The sequence below is a fragment of the Meles meles genome, chromosome 3, assembly GCF_922984935.1.
Source record: "Meles meles chromosome 3, mMelMel3.1 paternal haplotype, whole genome shotgun sequence".
In the NCBI taxonomy this organism is placed as follows: domain Eukaryota; kingdom Metazoa; phylum Chordata; class Mammalia; order Carnivora; family Mustelidae; genus Meles; species Meles meles.
In genome coordinates, this window is record NC_060068.1 from 113245145 (window position 1) to 113264383 (window position 19239).

A 19239-nucleotide genomic window follows, 5' to 3' on the forward strand; every position below is an offset into this window, starting at 1 on the left:
CTACCTTCTCTTTATCCTCTCAGCCACAACTCAAAATACTGTCATTCTTTCAAGACTCAACTCAAATTGCACCTCCTCAGTTACGTTGAATATATGTAAGCTAGGAATACTATTATAAATACATCTCAGAAGCACTGGACAAGTTACATAGGACAAGCAGTTACTCAACAGTCTGCAGTTTTAGTCAGGGGTTAATTGGTAAAGCAACACACTTTTTTGTAGTTGCAGCGTCCTGATGTCTTAATGCTTTTGGTTTCTTAAATGAAGATTATTACATAATAAATACATTTATATAAATGTATTTGATGTTTTCTCTAAAATTTAGTTTTAACCATTGGCAGATGGACAGATCTCATTACATATTTTTTTACAGAACACTGTTTGGGAGATGTTACCTTAAATATGGTAGGGAAATTTTTTGAGTTGCATGTATTTTAAGCTGTTTTGTCTTTTAATAGATTTTATTTTTTAATACATAGAAAACTTTACTTTTTTTAATGAAAGTATCTTTAACTTGAAAACGTTTTCAAGTTGAGAGAATAACAATAGAATTATCTATCTATATATAAATTTATATGTATATATGATTGATATATATATACCCTATTTTAATCATAATAATTACAACATATTTCTATCACAATAAAATATCTGAGAAGTGCTACAAATGTTTTTATAGTACTATGAAGTGTATTTCATGAATATGAATTTGTTTCAGCCGGAAAAAGATCCTGAACCTAGTAATACATATTTTCAAACAAAGTTAAGTTCTCCTCAAGTAAAAATCAAGGTTCCTTCAAGTAGATCAATTACCAAAGTTCCATTGTCTCAGCCCCAGGAACCTGCATGGGTAAGCCCTGACCTTCTATTAAATAATTCTTGAAAAGCTTATACCAAGGAAATGTACTTATTGGGAAGATTTAGATATGCCTAACTTCTTAACAAATCTAGGGGGAAAATGCAGAGCTTTAGGTTTACAACTATACACAGATTTTAAAAAAATAGATTGTCAATTAACAATTGTGTGTCTTGGGACCACTGGGAAGCAGATATTCAAGCAGAATTGAGTTCAAGTGGTGTACTGTAAGGGATAATACCTGAGGAAGGAGCAGGGAGAAAGCGGCATTGGGCAGGAATAGTCTCAGCCCTCAATATACATCTGCCAAAAGCTCTCTCATTTCAAGGTCTGGAGCAAAGATTATCCATTACAGGATTCTTACGTTGCTTCCTATGCTCAAACCTTGGCTGAGGGTTGCTGAGAAGATGATGGGCTTCCCCTGAAAGCTGAAGCAGATTCCAGAGAAGTTGCAATGGGCCAGGGGGTGGCTGTCACCTAACTGCACTCCTTGCAGTGGAACAGCAGTTTCTTTGTTCAGGGAGATCTGCCCAGAGCACCTCCATGGCAGCCACAATGATAAATAATAACTGTCACTGAGTATCTCCTACTCTACAGGCTCTCTTTACATGTATTCTTTGTAACTGTTGTACAGCAATCCTTAGGAGTAGAATAACCCCTGTTGTTCAGATGAAAAGAAGATAAAATAACTAATGAATTAGAGAGCTGACATATTCAGTGTTCTAGGGAAATATACCCATAAAATTTTTCTGATAGAAAATTCCTAGTAAATGATCCCATATTACGTCTTGAACAAACAACTAGTTTAAGAAATGTTAAGCCAGAAAGGAAAGGAAGAATGAAAGAAATGAGGAAAGAAAGAAGAAAGAAACCTAACATAAACTTTCCTGTGATGTTCAATTTCCAACTCCAGGTTTGTGTTCCAAAGTTGGCAGCATATAATAAACACCTATTCAAAGAGGTTTATCAGAGGGACTGATTGTTTCATGGAATCCAAAAGTTGAAAAGATATGATTGCTAGAGATAAACTTATCTATCTTCTCTCTTTTTGAATAACTGTGTCACTCTGTTTTGCTGCTAACCTTCTCTGACTTTTTCCCTGGTTTTTGTCTCTTCGACTCCAGCTCTTTATTCTTTCTGTCTCTGTTTTGATCTCTCTCCATCTGCCCTTCTCTGTCTCTGACTCTGTTTCTCTGTCATTTTCTTTCTGTTCATAGTCTGTTGGTCTTCATCTTCTCCATCTTTCTTCTCCCTCTCTCTCTCTTCTTAGTGTTCCTCTCTTTTGTCTCTCATCCTCCCTCTCTTCCTTTCTTTTTCCTTCGCCCACCTCATCTCTCCTCCTTTTCCCTCTCCCATCCCTCCCTTTCTCTCTTTAACTTTTAGGACTCTGATCCTGTCTTTCTCTTGCTCTCTCACTCTTTCTTGATTTGTCCACCTGTCCACCATCTGTCTGCCTCTTTGCATATTCAGGAAACAGAAAATGAGTCTTTATAATTTCTCTAACTTTGATATTAAATAAATGGAAGTATGCATATATATTTAAATGTATGTATTTTAAGCCAATTATCCTTATTACATATATGTTTAACAGCTTCACAAATAACTTATAATCCCTTTCCATGAAAAGTGCAATAATATACTGCAATTAAACAAATGCTAAAGGTAAAATAATTTTCTTAGCAGTAAGAAAGGTAACTAAATACCATTTCCTAGTTCAAAACTTTAATTAGCTTTTCTTCCTAAATTAAGAGTGATTTCGCCCAAAGTATTCTTGCAGTATTCTTGTGTCATGCAGAACTCTTAGGAGTTCCTTGACCTAGCTTAAGCCAGAAAATTCTTTAGTTACTTGTCTAGTGGTTTAAAATTTAATTAGCACATTAAAGTTTTATTAGTATGACACTTTATGATCTAGTCTACTAATTTGATATTGTGTTTTTACTATATTAAATTAGTTTATTTATTTATGCTATTCAATCTCCTATTTCACAAAACACTGATAGAGAACAAATTCTAGTATTCCTGATAAGAAAAGCAGAGGCCTCTTAACAAGTACACCATCTTCGCAAACTGCTGGTTTAGTGGTAAGTATTAGCATTTGTCACTTTTAGTATCTATGTTTTGGTTCCCCCCTTCCTCCCTATTATTCTGTTTCTGTCACACCAGGGAAATATTCTACCTAGGGAATAATGTCTATTTTTCTGTTGTATGGACTTGCTTTTGCTGAATGTACTCTATATACTGCTCTACATAAAAGAAAAATTAGAGGGGCATCTGGGTGGCTTAGTGGGTTAAAGTCTCTGCCTTCCGCTCGGGTCGTGATCCCAGGGTTCTGGGATCGAGCCCTGAGTCGGGCTCTCTGCTCTGCGGGGAGCCTGCTTCCTCCTCGCTCTCTCTCTCTCTCTGCCTGCCTCTCTGCCTCTTGTGATCTCTGTCTGTCAAGTAAATAAATAAAAAAAAAATTAGAATACTACAGCACCAACCAGGGTTTTCTTTTTTTTTTTTTTTTCATTTTTTTTTATTGTGGCAAAATGTAACAGAAAGTTTAACATTTTTAACAATGTTGTTTTTTTTGTTTTTTTTTTGGTTTTTGTTTTTTGTTGTTTTTGGTGAGAGAGAGCATACAAGCAGGGTGTGGGAGGGGCAGGGAGTGAGAGAGAAAGAGAATCTTAAGAAGGCTCCTCTCCCAGTTGGAGCTCTATTTCACAACCCTGAGATCATGACCTGAGCCAAAATCAAGAGTGGGACACTTAACTGACTGAGCTACCCAGTTCTAAAATTTACCATTTTAACTGTATAGTTCAAGTACATTCACATGTTGTGCAACCATTACTTTTTTTTTAAATTTAAAGATTATTTATTTATTTATTTGACAGACAGAGATCACAAGTAGACAGGGAGTCAGACAGAGAGAGTGAGGGGAAAGCAGGCTCCCTGCTGAGCAGAGAGCCCAATGCGGGGCTCAATCCCAGGACCCTGAGATCATGACCTGAGCCAAAGGCAGCGGCTTAATCCACTGAGCCACCCAGGCGCCCCAAACCATTACTTTTTTAATGCAGATTTTCTTGCAAAGTTTTTCTTCTTGCAAAATTGAAACTCCATACATTAAATACTAAGTACCCATTTCTCCATCCTTCACTCCCTCTCAACCACGATTCTACCTTCCCTCTCTGAATTTGACTGCTTTATATACTTCATGTAAGTGGAATCATACAGTATTTGTCCTTTTGTGACAGATTTCATTTAACATAGTGTCTCATCCATGTTGTAGCATATGTCAACTTTTTTCCTTTTTAAAGGCTGATTATATTCCATTGTATGTGTATACCACATTTTGTTTATCTTTTCATCTGTCTGTGGACATTTGGGTTACTTCCACCTTTTGGTCAATGTGAATAATGCTGCTTTGAACATGAGTGTTCAAATATTTCTTTGTGTCTCTGTTTTCAGTTCTTTTGGTATACATTTTAAAGTGGATTTGCTGGATCAAATGGTAATTCTCATTTTTAACTTTTTGAGGAACTGACATACTGTTTCCATAGCAGTTGCTTTATTTTACAGTCCCAGTAACAATGCACAATAGTTCTGATTTCTCCACATCCTTGCCAACACTTGTTATTTTCTATGTGTTTTTCAAAATAATCGCCATCCTCATGGGTGTGAGATGATATCTCATTGTGGTTTTGATTTGTATTTCCCTTATGGCTAGTGATGTTGAGCTTCTTTTCACATGCTTATTGGCCCTTTTATCTTCTTTTAAGAGATGTCTGTTCAAGTCTATTGCCCATTTCTTAATCAGCTTATTTATTTGTTGTTGAGTTATAGGAGGTTTTTTTGGTTTTTTTTTAATATATTCTCTTTTTTTTTTTTTTAAAGATTTTATTTATTTATTTGACAGAGAGAGATCATAAGTAGGCAGAGAGGCAGACAGAGAGAGTGAGAGAGAAGCAGGCTCCCTGCCGAGCAGAGAGCCCGATGTGGGACTCGATCCCAGGACTCTGAGATCATGACCTGAGCTGAAGGCAGCAGCTTAAACCACTGAGCCACCCAGGCGCCCCCTAATATATTCTCTATTCTAACCCCTTGTCAGATCATGGTTGGCAAATATTTTCTCTCATTCTATGGGTTACCTTTTAATTCTACTGATAGTATTCTTTGAAGCACAAAATCTTTAATTTTTATCTAGTCCAATTTATCTATTTTTTTCCTTTTCCTGTGCTTTTGGTGTCATAGCTGAGAAATTATTGCAAAATTCAATGTTATTAAATTTTACCCCTCTGTTTTCTTCTAAGAGTCTAATAATTTGGCTCTCCTCCAACGAGAGTTGTTCTTAGGTTCAACTAAACAATAGAAATACTACTCACAAGCAGGGCAGAAACAGGTGTTCCCCTTCAGTGGGATCAGTCTTCACAGAAATCCATGGAGCAGTTTACTTAGCAGTTTGGGTACAGCTCAGACACAAGTAGATGAGATCCAGTATCTTTTGTAATACCACATAGACATAGCTTCCAGCGTCCCCACAAGAGACATGCCAAAATACAGGAGTCAGGGAAATCCAAACTATGGTGCTTTTCATAGGGTTTATTTACATATAGTGCATTTATCGTTTATTCATAGTGCAGTTAGAGTTCTTCCTAGTCCAGATGCAATTTATCAGTCAGACATCATTTTTACCATTAGCAATGTTGGCATTGTTACTTTATCAGGTTCCTAATGGAACAGAGCATGAGAATTAAGCGAAGATCAGTTTTTCAAGCTGGGATAAGGGGTCCTTTATAGGTTTACTTATACTGACTCTTTCATTTAAATGGAATCATATAATATGTGGCCTTTTGTATCTGGCTTCTTTCACTTAACATAATGTTTTCTAAGTTCATCCATTTTATAACATACACTTTCTTCCTTACTTATGACTGAATGATATTCCATGGTAAGGATACACTACATTTTGTTTACTAAATGTCAGTTTGGGGACATTTGAAAAATAATATTGCTATGAACGTTCATATACAAATTTTTTTTTCAGACAACACAAACACATTTATTCAAATTTCTAGGAGGTAAAAAAAAAACAAAAAACAAATACCAATGCTTTATGCATGCTCAGGGCCAGCTTATAAATACTCCATTCAGTGGTATCTTAACACAAGTTGCATCAGTGAAAAGAAACTGGCAAAATTCATATACAAATTTTTGTGTGAATATGTGCTTTCAGTTGTATTATGTATATGCATAAGAAGAGAAAGTAGAATTGCTGAGTCACATGGTAACTTATGTTTAACGCTGTTTTTGTAGTGGGCTTTTTAAAACAGCTTTATTGAGGTATAATTAACATACCATACAATTCACCTATTTAGAGTGTGAAATGCAGTGTTTTTTTAAGTACATTCACAGGTATGTGTAACCATCACCACAGTCAATTTTAGAATCTTTTTATCACCTCAGAAAGAAACTCCATACTTTTTCCCAAGGAAATGCTTCTAATGAGATAGGATTTCACCTTTAATTACATAAAAACAATTGTTTCTGCCACATTTGACTTCTGTAAGAGTAATATATTTTTTTATAGATTGATTTGTCCTCAGTGCAAAGAACATCTTTTGAAGAACTATTTCCAAATGTCAGCAATTATGTTAATTCAAATGAAATTGTTCCTGTGTCAAATTTGCAAGAATGCTCTTCAAATGAGGTTAGTATTTTCCATTTTTCTTCAATTATTAAAATTAATACTATTATATTGGATACTTTGTATATGAGATACTTGAAGAAATCTGTAACTCATTTGAGGCTAACATCATCCACATGAGGAGGCAGCTATCAGTTACAATTCTAAATAAAGAATATTAGGCTGCCAGGGCCAGAACTCTACATTGTCAGGGCCTGAGGCTATTAAATTCTGAACTAGAGGAAACACTGTTAGCCTGCTTTGATCCAAAGCTCTGTTTTCATCTGTACGTACAAATTAATCACCAATTTCATTGTGTTAGGATGAATACATGGAAGTACTATGCGCCTTTGAAAAAGAAGACATAAAATTCATAAAACTAAGAGCCATGGGTGTGGGAATAGAGCTAGAGGATGAGCAGAAAAAGAGAGTACAGAAAGTGGGGGTGGGGAGAAAGAAAGAGCCAGAAAGAAGGGATGTGGGAGCAGACGGAGAGACAGAAGGACAGAGTGAGAAAGAGAGGCAGAGAGAAAAAGACATAAAAAGGCAACACTCAAAGGATATGTAGTGCTTCACTGTAGCTAGGCCTTTTCAGTGTGACTCTGTGATGAGGGTGGGAATCTGGATGGTGAGAGAAAGTTGGAGATGAGACTGTAAAGATAAACAAGGGCCAAGATCTCAAAGGGTCTTTAATCCATATTAAGCAATTGGATCTTTTTCCTGAGAGGAGCCAATAAAGAATTCTGAACAAGGGATGATATCATATGTCTTTCTGGCTCCAGAGGTGGAGAACAGATTATAAAAAGCTGAGACAAGAGATAGTTAGAGGGATAATTTCCTGGGAGAGAGAGAAAGAAAATGTAGGTAAGAGGTTGAAGGGAAGTAAAAATAGATTGAAGTAAGGACTTGGAATCGAAGAAGTTGAGAAACACAAGATTATAGCACATTATTGAGAGGCCAGGTGAAACGGGAAACTATTACGTCTCTTAAAAAGCATCTTTATTGAGGAATAATTTATATGCAATAAACTGCACATATTAAAAGTGTATAATTTGAAAGTTTTCGCCTGTGTATGCAACTGTGAAACCACCACCACAGTCTAGATCGTGAAAATATCTGTCAATCCCAAAGTTTCTTCCTTCTGTTTTATATTTTTTTCCTTCCTGTCCCTGGCACCCAAGCAACTACTGATCTAGTTACTGTAATTATAGATTGGTTTACATTTTCTAGAGTTTTGGGGTCATTCAAGTGAGAGAGAGAGAATTTTTGGTCTGGTGTCTTTAACTCAGCACAGTTATTTTTGAGATTCATTCATGTTGTTGAGTATATCAATACTTTGGTCCTTTTTACTGCTAAGTAGTATTCCATTTATTGTATACAAAAGTTTATCCTTTCACCCATTTATGGACATTTGGATCATTTAGCTATTAGGAACATTCATGTACAAGTATTTGTATTACAAAGATTCTCTCTCTGATTGAACTTTAGTTAGGCTCTTCTCAACAAGGCCTTGTGTACATCCTTGCTGAGTATACTTCTAGCAAGAATTTTCTCCCACCCTTGATATCTGATTTCCCACCCTTGATCTGATCTGATTTGATCTGCCCTGCCTTTGATACTTTGGCCTCTTAGGTCTAATTGGTTTCCTGGATCTAGTTTCAAAGTGTGTGTGTGTGTGTGTGTGTGTGTGTGTGTGTGTGTGTGTGTGTGTGTTTATGTGTGTATAGGAGAGTTGCCCACACCTCCAACAGGCAGTACTTCTGACATCAGCTGGGTATCCTAGAATTCAATCCAATTTTGCACTATCTACCTGAAGGTAGCTTTAGATTCCACAGGTAAAGGGCTTAGTTCCACAAAACCACCCTCTACTTGAGATGCCACTTACCAGTCTAAGTTGTTACTTGTGCTTCTGACCAACTACCTATAAATCAGAGGTTCCCATGACCCTCTCCTTGGATTTTATTAACTTACTGGAGTAGCTTACAAAAGTCAAAGAAACATTTTACTTACTAGATTACTGGTATATTGTAAAAGAATAAAACTCAGGAATAGCCCGTGGAAGAGATGCATAGGGCAAGGTATGGGGAAAGGGCAAGGAGCTATACATGCATCGTACATACACACATACATTGTATGTTATGCAGATGAGGCTGGTGCTCCTCCTTGGGCAGAGATTTTAGTATTATGATGAGGCAAAGGTAATTGTCATTATGTGGGTCATTCCATAGTTTATCTGTACAGGCATGAATCAGGGGAGAGGGAGATGCTCAAACTGGTCTGGGGGTCTGAGCCTTGGGAGCTTCTCCTTCAGGTAGTCATTATTTCTTGAGAGGTAGTTTTGGTTTCCATCACAGGATGCTACGCCCCTTGGGTCTTTGCCTGGGTTAAGAAATAAACTGGAAGAAAGAGCTAAAGGGGAAATGTGAGACAAAGGTTGGTGGCTACAAGCAGGTGAGCAGTAAAGGTAAGGTCTTGGAATATAGCTGGTAATAGCTTCATTACATAGGTATGGTTGATTAAATTATTGGCCATTGGCAACCGAGTAAACCTCTATCTCCTCTCCCCTCCCTGGAGATTATGGCGCAGGCCTGATCCAACCCTGTAATCCAGAATTAGTTCCCTTGGCAAGGAGCTCCCTTCCTTAGGTGCATTCCTAGAGTTTTATCACATTAGCAAAACACGCTTATGGTTCTTATCACTTAGGAAATTCCAAGGGTTTTAGGAGCCTTGTGTTAACAATGGGGATGAAAAACAAATAGATACTTCTTATTGAAAATCTCAATATCAGGCAGCTGGGTGGCTTAGTCAGTTGAGTGGTTGACTCTCGATTTCAGCTTGGGTTCATGATCTCAGAGTCCTGAGATCAAGCCCTGCATCAGGCTCGTGCTCAGCCAGGAGTTTTCTGGAAATTTTCTCTTTCTCTCCCTCTACCCCTGCCCCTCCCCTGGCTCATGCTCTCGCTCTCTCTCTCAAACAAATATAGATGAATAAACCTTAAAAAAAAATTACTATATCGCAAGGTCAATTTAACAAGACCCTCTTTGCACTTGATGTCTACTCCTGTAATTTTTCAACAACTGACACCCATTCTGCTGATCAGCTGTGCATCCCTAGCTGTATTTGCTGTATTTGGATTTGAGCCAAATTTCTCTCCCCTATTTCAATACCTTATTATGTGGCTTTTTGTGTGTGTGAATAAAGAAAGGTTTCTTTTTTTTTTAATTTAACATTTAAAATTCAATTAGCCAACATATAGTATATCTTTTTTTTAAAAGTGTGGTTGATATACAGTGTTACATTAGTTTCATCTGTACAATATGTGAGTGAACCCTATTACAATAATCTTGAATAAAAATTTACTGTAATACTAATTATCAGAATAATTTCTTCTTTGACTGTAAGGTTATATATTTCCTTTCCTATTGGGTAAGTACCTAAGAAATTTCCAAACTGTTTTCCAAAGTGGTGGTACCATTTTACATTTCCACCAACAATGTTTGAGTCTTGTATTTTCTCTGCATCTACATTTCATCTTCATTTAGTCCTGTCACACTTACAATCTTAACCTTTAGTTAATTTAATCTTAACCATTAGTACAGTCTTTTAATCTTAACCTTCCCAATTAGTATGAAGTGATATCTTACTCTGGTTTTAATTTGCATTTCCCTAATGACCAATAATGTTGATCACATTTTCATGTGCTTATTTGCCATCTATATATTTATTTTGGTGATATACCTGTTCATATCTTTTGCACATTAAGAAAATTGTTTATTTTCTTATTGTAGAATTTTAAGAATTCTTTATATATTCTTGATGCAAATCCTTTATCAGATATATATACTTTGAAAGATATTATCCCGGTCCAAGGGGGCGCCTGGGTGGCTCAGTGGGTTAAGCCGCTGCATTCGGCTCAGGTCATGATCTCAGGGTCCTGGGATCGAGTCCCACGTCGGGCTCTCTGCTCAGCAGCGAGCCTGCTTCCCTCTCTCTCTCTCTGCCTGCCTCTCTGTCTACTTGTGATCTCTCTCTGTCAAATAAATAAATAAAATCTTTAAAAAAAAAAAAAGATATTATCCCGGTCCATACCTTGTTTTTTTGTCTACTCCACTGCCTTTTTTAAAACATGAAAAAAAATACTTTATTGTGTTATTTTACATACCATAAAATTCATCCATTTCAAGTTTACAATTCTGTAATTCATAGTAAATTTGTGGAATAGTAGAGTAATTACCTATATCAGTTTTAGAACATTTTCCAAATCCTTCACACTTATTTACAGTTAAGCCCTGTTCTCATACCTAGCCCCAGGCAAATACTAGTCTACTTTCCTAGAGTAACTTTTTCTGGACATTTGTTATAAATGGAATCATAGGGCGCCTGGGTGGCTCAGTGGGTTAAGCCGCTGCCTTCGGCTCAGGTCATGATCTCAGGGTACTGGGATCGAGTCCCGCATCGGGCTTTCTGCTCAGCAGGGAGCCTGCTTCCCTTTCTCTCTCTCTGCCTGCCTCTCTATCTGCTTGTGATCTCTCTCTGTCAAATAAATAAATAAAATATTTAAAAAAAATAAAAAATAAATGGAATCATAAAGTCTGTAGTTTCTTGCAAAATGGTGTCACTTAAAGAACATACATTTTTAATTTTGATGAAGTCCAACTTGTCAGTTTTTTGTTTATTTTTTTTCATGGGTATGCTTTTGTTGTCATGTCTAAGAAATCTTTGCCTAATCCAGGGTCACAAAGATTTTCTCCTACATTTTCTTCCAGAAGTTTTAAAATTTTACACTAATAACTGTGAGTTAATTTTTTACTTTTGGTGTGAAGTATGGATTCCAGTGTATTTATTTATTTCCATATAGACATTCAATTATTCTAGCAACATTTATTGAGGGTTATTCTTTCTCCACTCTATTGCTTTTCCACCTTTGTTGAAAAAGGTAATCCATGTATTTGTACAAGCTTGTATAAGGTTTTACTATTGTCTATATTTGTGCAAGTACCACACAGTATTGAATAATGAAGCACTATAATAATTCTTGAAATTAGTTAGGGTTAACCTCTAACTTTTTCTTTTTCATTTGTTTTGGTTATTCTAGGTCCTTTGCATTTCTATATGAATTTTAGAATCAGCTTGTTGATTTCTACCAAAAAAAAAAAAATCCTGGTGGAATTGTGATTAGGATTGCATTGTTTCTACAGCTTAATTTGGGAATAATTGCTATCATGACAATATTGAGTCTTCCAACCCAAACACAATGTATAGCTATCCATTTTTTGGCTCTTCTTTAATTTCTGTACAAATTATTCTGTAGTTTTCACTGTTTGGGTCATTATTCCTACTTGATATCATTATTTCCCTCCTGATGACAGTATTTCATATTATTGATACTATATATAAGTGGTATCCTCAATTTCAGTATCTGAATAGAGAAATACTTGTGTGTGTGTGTGTGTGTGTGTGTGTGTGTGTTTGTATTGATCATTATATTAGTCTCTTTGGTTTTCCACAATAAAATATGATAGACTGGTTGGCTTACATAACAGAAATTTATTGTCTCATAGTCCTGGAGGCTAGAAAGTCCAAGACCAAGGTGTTAACCTACTCAGGTCTCAGAAGAGCTCTCTTCTGGCTTGTAGATGTCCACCTTCTTGCTATGACTTCATATGGCCTTTTCTCTCTTTGCATGAAGTATTAAAGTCCTCTGGTGTTTTTTCCTGCTTTCAAAGGGCACCAGCACTTTCAGATTAGGACCTTGCCCTTATTAAGTCAGTTAACCTTTTATCACCCTCTCACAGAGCCTATTTCCTCTCACAGAGCCTATCTCTGTGTATTTACTCTTTGATCCATGGCCTTTTTAGAAGCATGCAATTTCTTGTCCACATATTTGGAAATGTTTCAGAAATCTTTCTGTTACTAACTTCTAATATAATCCCATTGTGGTCTATGACCGTTCTTTGTATGCCTTGTATGTATGCCTTTATTGAAACATGTTTTATAATTCATTTGGTTTATTTTGGTAAATGTTCTGTGTATACTTGAGAATGGTGCATATTTTCCTTTTTTTTTAGTAGAATGGTCTACAGTATCAGTCATGTCAGGTTGGTTGAAGTCAATTATATCTTTGCTGATTTTTGCCTATTTAGTCTATCAATTATTAAGAGGTATTAAAATACCAGACTGTAAGGGTGGGTTTGTCCATTTCTCCTTTAATTTCTTTTTTACTTTATTTTACTTATTTATTTGAGAGATAGAGAGAGCATGAGCTGGGGGAGGGGCAGAGGGAGAAGCAGATCCCCTGCTGAGCTCGACATGGGGCTCAATCCCAGGACCCTGGGATCATGACTTCAGCCAAAGTCAGATGCTTAACTGACTGGGCCACCCAGGCGCCCCTCTCTCATTTCATTTCTATTCTTTTTGTTTTATATATTTTGAGGTTCTGTTACTAGGTGTGTAAATAGTATTGTTTAGGATTGTTATGTTTTCTTGATTAATTCAAGATCCTTCAATATGAAGGATCTTTTTTATTCCTGGTAATGTTCTTTGCACAGAAATCTACTTTTTCTGGTATTAATATAGCTACTCTAGCTTTCTTTAAACTGTTGTTAACACGGTATGTATTTTTATATACTTTTACCTTCTTTAAAATGCATTTTCTTAATTTTTAAAGAAATTTTAGATTACAGCAAAATAGAGAGAGACATGCAGAGATTTCTTATAGCCCACTGGTTCAGTACATGCATAGCCACCCCCATCACTGACATCATTCACCAAGGAGCACTTTTTTTTTTTTTAAACCAAGGATAAACCTGCATTGACACATTATAATCACCCCACACATTCCACAGTTTAACTTAGGGTCCACTCTTGGTATTGTGCATTCTGTGGGTTTGGATAAAGGTTTATTGTTGTCAGTATTTTAGATATTGGCCATTCTAATAGGTATGTAGCAGTATCCAATTGTTGTTTTATAAAGATTTTATTTATATATTTGACAGGCAGAGATCACAAGTAGGCAGAGAGGCAGCCAGAGAGAGAGAGAGAGAGAGAGTAGGAAGCAGACTTCCTGCTGAGCAGAGAGCCAGATGTGGGGCTCAATCCCAGGACCCTGGGATCATAACCTGAGCTGAAGGCAGAGGCTTTGACCCACTGAGCCTCCCAGGTGCCCCTCCAATTGTTGTTTTAATTTGCATCTCCCTGATTAGGAAATAAGATGTGGAGCATTGTTTAATATGCTTACTTGGCATCTGTATATCTTTGGTGAGGTGTCTGGTAAGGTCTTTGGCCCATTTTTTAATTATGTTGTTTTCTCATTGTTGAGATTTAAGGAGTCCTTTGTAAGAGTTATGACCCCTTGGAGTATCCTGCCTAATAAGAGTGTCTTTGTAGGGGCACCTGGGTGGCTCAGTGGGTTAAGCCTCTGCCTTTGGCTCAGGTCATGATCTCAGGGTCCTGGGATTGAGTACCGCATCGGGCTCTCTGTTCGGCGGGAAGCCTTCTTCCCCCTCTCTCTCTGCCTGCCTCTCTGCCTACTTGTGATCTCTCTCTCTCTCTGTCAAATAGATAAATAAAATCTTTAAAAAAAAAAAAAAGAGTGTCTTCGTATGTCCTGTGCTATACCAGATAGTTTATGCTAATTGTGATTTATGCTAAATACCTTTTTTCGTGCTTGAGGCTTCGGGCAACCTTTGTATCAGTTTGAACTCTAGGAGGTGGGTCTGAATCAAGGTTTACTGGGCTCTTCATGTTGACAACACTTTGCACATGGGAAAACTAAATGTTATCCATGTAGCCCAACTAGGAGAAGACAACTGGAAGCTTATTATCCTGCATTGAGTTCTGTATACTTTTTCTCCTGGACTCCCACCTATGTGCATTTTCCCTTTGCTGATTTTTGTCTGTATCTTATTGTGTGATAAGCCTGGACTGTGAGTATACCAGCTTTTCTGAATCTTGTGAGTCCTTTTGGCAAATCATTGAGTCTGAGGTGGTCATAGGGACTGAAATACCTTTTTTTTCTGGATTTTTTAAAGTTCTTATTGTGGTCGTGCTATAATTTCACTGGAGTGTATACATAAAGAGATTAATATTTTATTTGCTGTTGGCTTTTTGTTCTTTACTTTTTTATTTATTTATTTTTAAGATTATACTTATTTTTGAGAGAGGGGGAGAGACAGAACAAGCAGGGGAGGTGGGGAGAGGGAGAAGCAGACTCCTCACTGAGTAAGGAACCTGATATGGATCTCAAACCCAGTCCCCTAGGATTATGACCTGACCTAGAGGCAGACACTTAACCCACTGAGCCACCTAGGTTCCCCTGTTCTTTATTTTTTTTTAAGATTTATTTATTTATTTTGGAAAGAAAGAGAGAGAGAAAGTCCAGGGGGAGGGCCAGAGGGAGAGGGAGAGAGAAAGAGAGAAGGGAAAAGAAAAACAAAACCTCCCCGTTGAACGCAGAACCAAACGTGGGTTTGATCTCAAGATCCTGAGATCATGACCAGAGCCAAAAATCAAGAGTTGGATGTTTAACTGATTGAGCCACCTAGACACCCCCGTTGGTTTTTCATCGTAATGTTGTTTGGGATACTAGTCTTTCTGAGTGTGTGCGCTCGTGTTTCTCATCAGTTTGGGAAATTTCTCAGCTATTATCTGTTTTATTCTCTCTGGGATGATAATTAACATATGTTAGACATGTTTCTATCCTCTGTACCTTTCAAACTCTCTTTAATATTTTTCATTTATTTGTTGTATTCTGGGTAATGTCATCAGTAATTCTTTAGTTGTGCCCACTTTGCTGCTTAAGGCTTCCATTGAATTTTGTATTCAACAATTTTATTTTTCATTTCAAGATATTCTAGTTGTTTCTTTTTCACATCTGCTTTTCAGTCCAGATAGTTTCTTGTTTGCTCATCCATGAGATTTCAATTGTTAATTCTTTAATCATTTCATACATTGTTATTCTATTCTGATTTGCCACTTCTGATATTGGATGTTCTGCATGTTTACCTCCCCTCTTTGATATCCCTGTACAGTCTTACACATGGTAGCTTGATTTCTTATGAATTTGTTACTTCCTTTATTGTTGTTATAATAACACTAGGGGATGAAGTGAACTGTATTTTGCCCATTATTTTTGCTTCGAACGGTTCTGAGCTGAATTTTGAAGAACGACTCTGATTCTGACCCTGGTCATTTATTTCCTTGCTCCTATTTGATAAGAATCGTATGTGCCTATAATGGGGGATCCCATCCTCGTAAGAGGATATGTATCTATTTCTACTACAAAAGCTATAGCTAGGGTTGGGTATCACTCTCAGACCGCTTTTGCTCCCTTAAGGATTTTGGCTTAGTACCAGAATCTCATGTTGAGAATTCCCTTCTTCCTCCTGACCCATTTAAAATGTTCTTGTCTCGGGGCGCCTGGGTGGCTCAGTGGGTTAAGCCGCTGCCTTCGGCTCAGGTCATGATCTCGGGGTCCTGGGATCGAGTCCCGCATCGGGCTCTCTGCTCAGCGGAGAGCCTGCTTCCCTTCCTCTCTCTCTGCCTGCCTCTCTTGTGATTTCTCTCTGTCAAATAAATAAATAAAATCTTTAAAATGTTCTTGTCTGAGCCAGTCACTGTGCCCAGGTGCATAGCATATAGTAATTGGCTGGGCTGGGTTTTAAGGCCTCTTGGTGCTCAGAAGTATTATCAGCTCCACCTGAGCCATTAGAAAGGAGTGGTCTGCAGGCTGGGAGAATGTGTAGATTCTCCCAAGAAAACTCTGGTACCATTCAGTACCGGAAGAATAGAAATGATGCTGGGCAGAAAAATATCAGATGCCCATCACAGAAGATGATATGAATTTTAAAGTAGAAGTTGTTTCTATATAGGCTTTACTTATAGTAGGAGGAGCCCTTGGTAAATATATATGTCTATTTGAGTTCTAAGAAACAAGATATGTCACTTTTGGAAGACACAGTATTTCTTTATTCTGAAGTCTGTCTGTTTGATTGGTGGTTGTCAAAATTCGTTGAGTTGGGAAACTAAGGAAATCTAGTATATGGCTCAGAATTAAAATAAGTTTATATTTTAATTCAGTAACTCATGTAAACTCGTTCTTGCACTTTGAAGTGCTTGAATCTCAACTCTTATCATTACGCTATGTCCTTAAATAAGATATCCAAATTCTCTAAACATAATTTTCCTCATTTTACAAATGGGGATGATATAATCTTCCCTGTCTGGTTCTTGTGTGTATTAAATAAGCAAATGTTTAATAAACCATTTCATTAGTGTCTAGAGTGGAGTAAGCATTTCATAAATGCTTTCTATCATTAATATGTATGAAATATGGATGTTAAAATGATTTGCCTTTGAAATAAAACAGCATACAAATATAATACCTGGAAGAATTATGTGCTGTCTCCTTTTTTTTTTCTTTTTCAGATTCCTTCAGAAACATCAGAAATATGTTGTATTATTAGAGCAACACCAGGAACTAGACAAATGAAAAGTAAAAGTAATGTTATTATAAAGAAGAAGAAATATTCCCCACCTAAAGATATTCCTCAAGGTACTATAATGTGAATCCAGAGCCTACTTTTTGGATGATAGAAAATATTTTTTCATTATAAATTCCTTATGCACACAGGAAGTCCACTGACAAATTGTATTGTAGGAGTTCTTACACAAAGAGAAAACGGTAGAATTACAAAAAGTTTGGTTAGGTTTTAAAACATGAGTAAAATATTTTTTTGAATGTCAGATATTTAATCTTTGAAAAAGTTAGCTTATGCCATTGATCTAAATGTATCTATCTAGCATACTTTTTCTTACAACTATTTGAAATTTATTGTTGTTGGGTTTCATTTTTAGTAGAATTCTTTGTGAAAATATTCTTCACATATTTTTGCATTCATTTATTGTTGGTTGAGTACTTGTTCTGTAAAAGGCACTGGGCCAAATATCTTATTTTATCTCATTTATTTCTCACTACAACTTTATAATAGGCAGATACGTACTATTATCCTCATTTTATATGTGAAGAATCTGGAGCTTAAAGTAGTATACAATTTGTCCAAGATTCTACTGCTGGTAGTAGAGAGGAATTCTATCTTTTGAGGCTTTTACACTCCAAGTTTAGGTTTTTCTGTTCTCCTGACTATATATCAGACGAATGTCTGATTAGTCATTGGAGCCTGGGAACCTTTTATGAGTAAGCAGGCAGTGAAGCAGTTGGAATTTAATAGGTTATGTACAACTTCAATCCACCTAAACTGTCTACGTTTGATCCTTGTCCCCATTTCTGACACAGAGCCTACACTGAGCACTCCCTAAGTACACAAAAGTTGTCTTTTTTCCTAAGTTCCTTAAGTACTTAATTCAGTGCTACTCATTTGACATTTAGTAACAAATTACTACCTCCCATAATTCATAATACTGACTTATCATATTCTTCAGGTTAGGAAGTTTTCAAAGACAGGGACCACATAATAGACTTTTTTCTATCGCTATCTCTGATGACATTAGCATGGTGGTAGGAAATAGGAGATGCCATATCAAGGTTTTCCCAAAAAAGCAGAACCAGAGGATTATTTCAAAACATTGACTTAGGCAGCTGTAGAGTCTGGCTAACTGTAGGGCAGGCTGGAAACTCTTGAGCCGGAGTTAATGATGCAGTCCTTAGGAGGAATTTCTTTTCTCTCTGAGAAACTTTGGTTTTGTTCTTAAGGTCTTAACTGATTGGATGAGGTCCACCAACATTATCAAGGATAATTTCCTTTGCTTAAAGTCTATTATTATAGATGTTAAACTTATCTATAAATAACCTGCACAGCAACACCAAAATTAGTATTTAATTTAATTGGTTTATATAGCCTAATCAAGGTGACATATACAACTAACCATCACAGTCTACTTCATGTCAACTATGTATTCATACACATGTTCTTAAACCACAATTAATCTGTAAATAAAGAAAGTAACAAAGTTATACTTCTAACATAATACAGCTGTCCTATCCTATATACAACCCAAAATGTGCTAATTCCTTCCCCAGAAGAGAATGCAAAATCCTTGGGTGGTATTTATTCCTTTTGTTGATATCCTGTGACTCAAGTACTATGATAGAGAGTAACTATTAATACATTTTATGGTAGTTGTTATAGGAATAAGAGAGGGAAGCAAACAGGTATTTGCTTAAACTAGTTAGGTAGAAATAACTTGTATTTATAACTACCTTCCTCCATGTCATATCCCCTCTTCCTTCAGCAAGAACCTCAGCTGGTCATAGTTCTTAAGCTAGTAGGGTACTATCAACCTCATTTCGGTAGGGTCTGGGCCATTAGTCCTGGTTGGATTGGGTTGTTGTAATTTTCCTCTGACCTTAATCTCAGGGCATAATAATACTAAGAGATGTCCTAAGGAATCTCCTGTATTCCAGACATACTCTTCCTTGCCTCCATTGCATTGAAAATTTCGCTTGAGTGGTCAGGTTCAGTTATCCTGGCCCGCATAGTAATTTCCTTCTTTGCTTGTTATTCGGAGGCCTGAGGAGCCCAAAGCAGCCAGGTGGCAGTCTTACCTTCCAGTTCATTGAAATCATTGCTGTCTCTTGGTGGAAGCATCCGTCCCTTTGGAACTAAGACCTCTAGGCTAGCAGAGCAAGGCCTGTCATGGAAACAGGAAGCAAAAAAGTTTTTCAGTAGATTACTGGAGATGATATTGAATGATCTCACTTCCA

At 36.8% G+C, this 19239-nt stretch overlaps 1 protein-coding gene across 2 annotated transcripts in view; it reads left to right on the top strand.

Moving 5' to 3' along the window:
- Nucleotides 1-19239, top strand: part of MEIKIN (meiotic kinetochore factor) — a 91706-nt gene that overhangs the window by 63981 nt on the left and 8486 nt on the right. Inside the window, exons 11-14 of one of the 2 annotated variants that reach the window (XM_046000446.1) lie at nucleotides 719-850; nucleotides 2857-2937; nucleotides 6423-6542; nucleotides 16944-17070. In XM_046000446.1, the coding sequence (XP_045856402.1) occupies nucleotides 719-850; nucleotides 2857-2937; nucleotides 6423-6542; nucleotides 16944-17070 (460 nt within the window). The remainder of the gene's footprint in view (nucleotides 1-718; nucleotides 851-2856; nucleotides 2938-6422; nucleotides 6543-16943; nucleotides 17071-19239) is intronic. The other variant, XM_046000447.1, reaches the window with a different exon arrangement.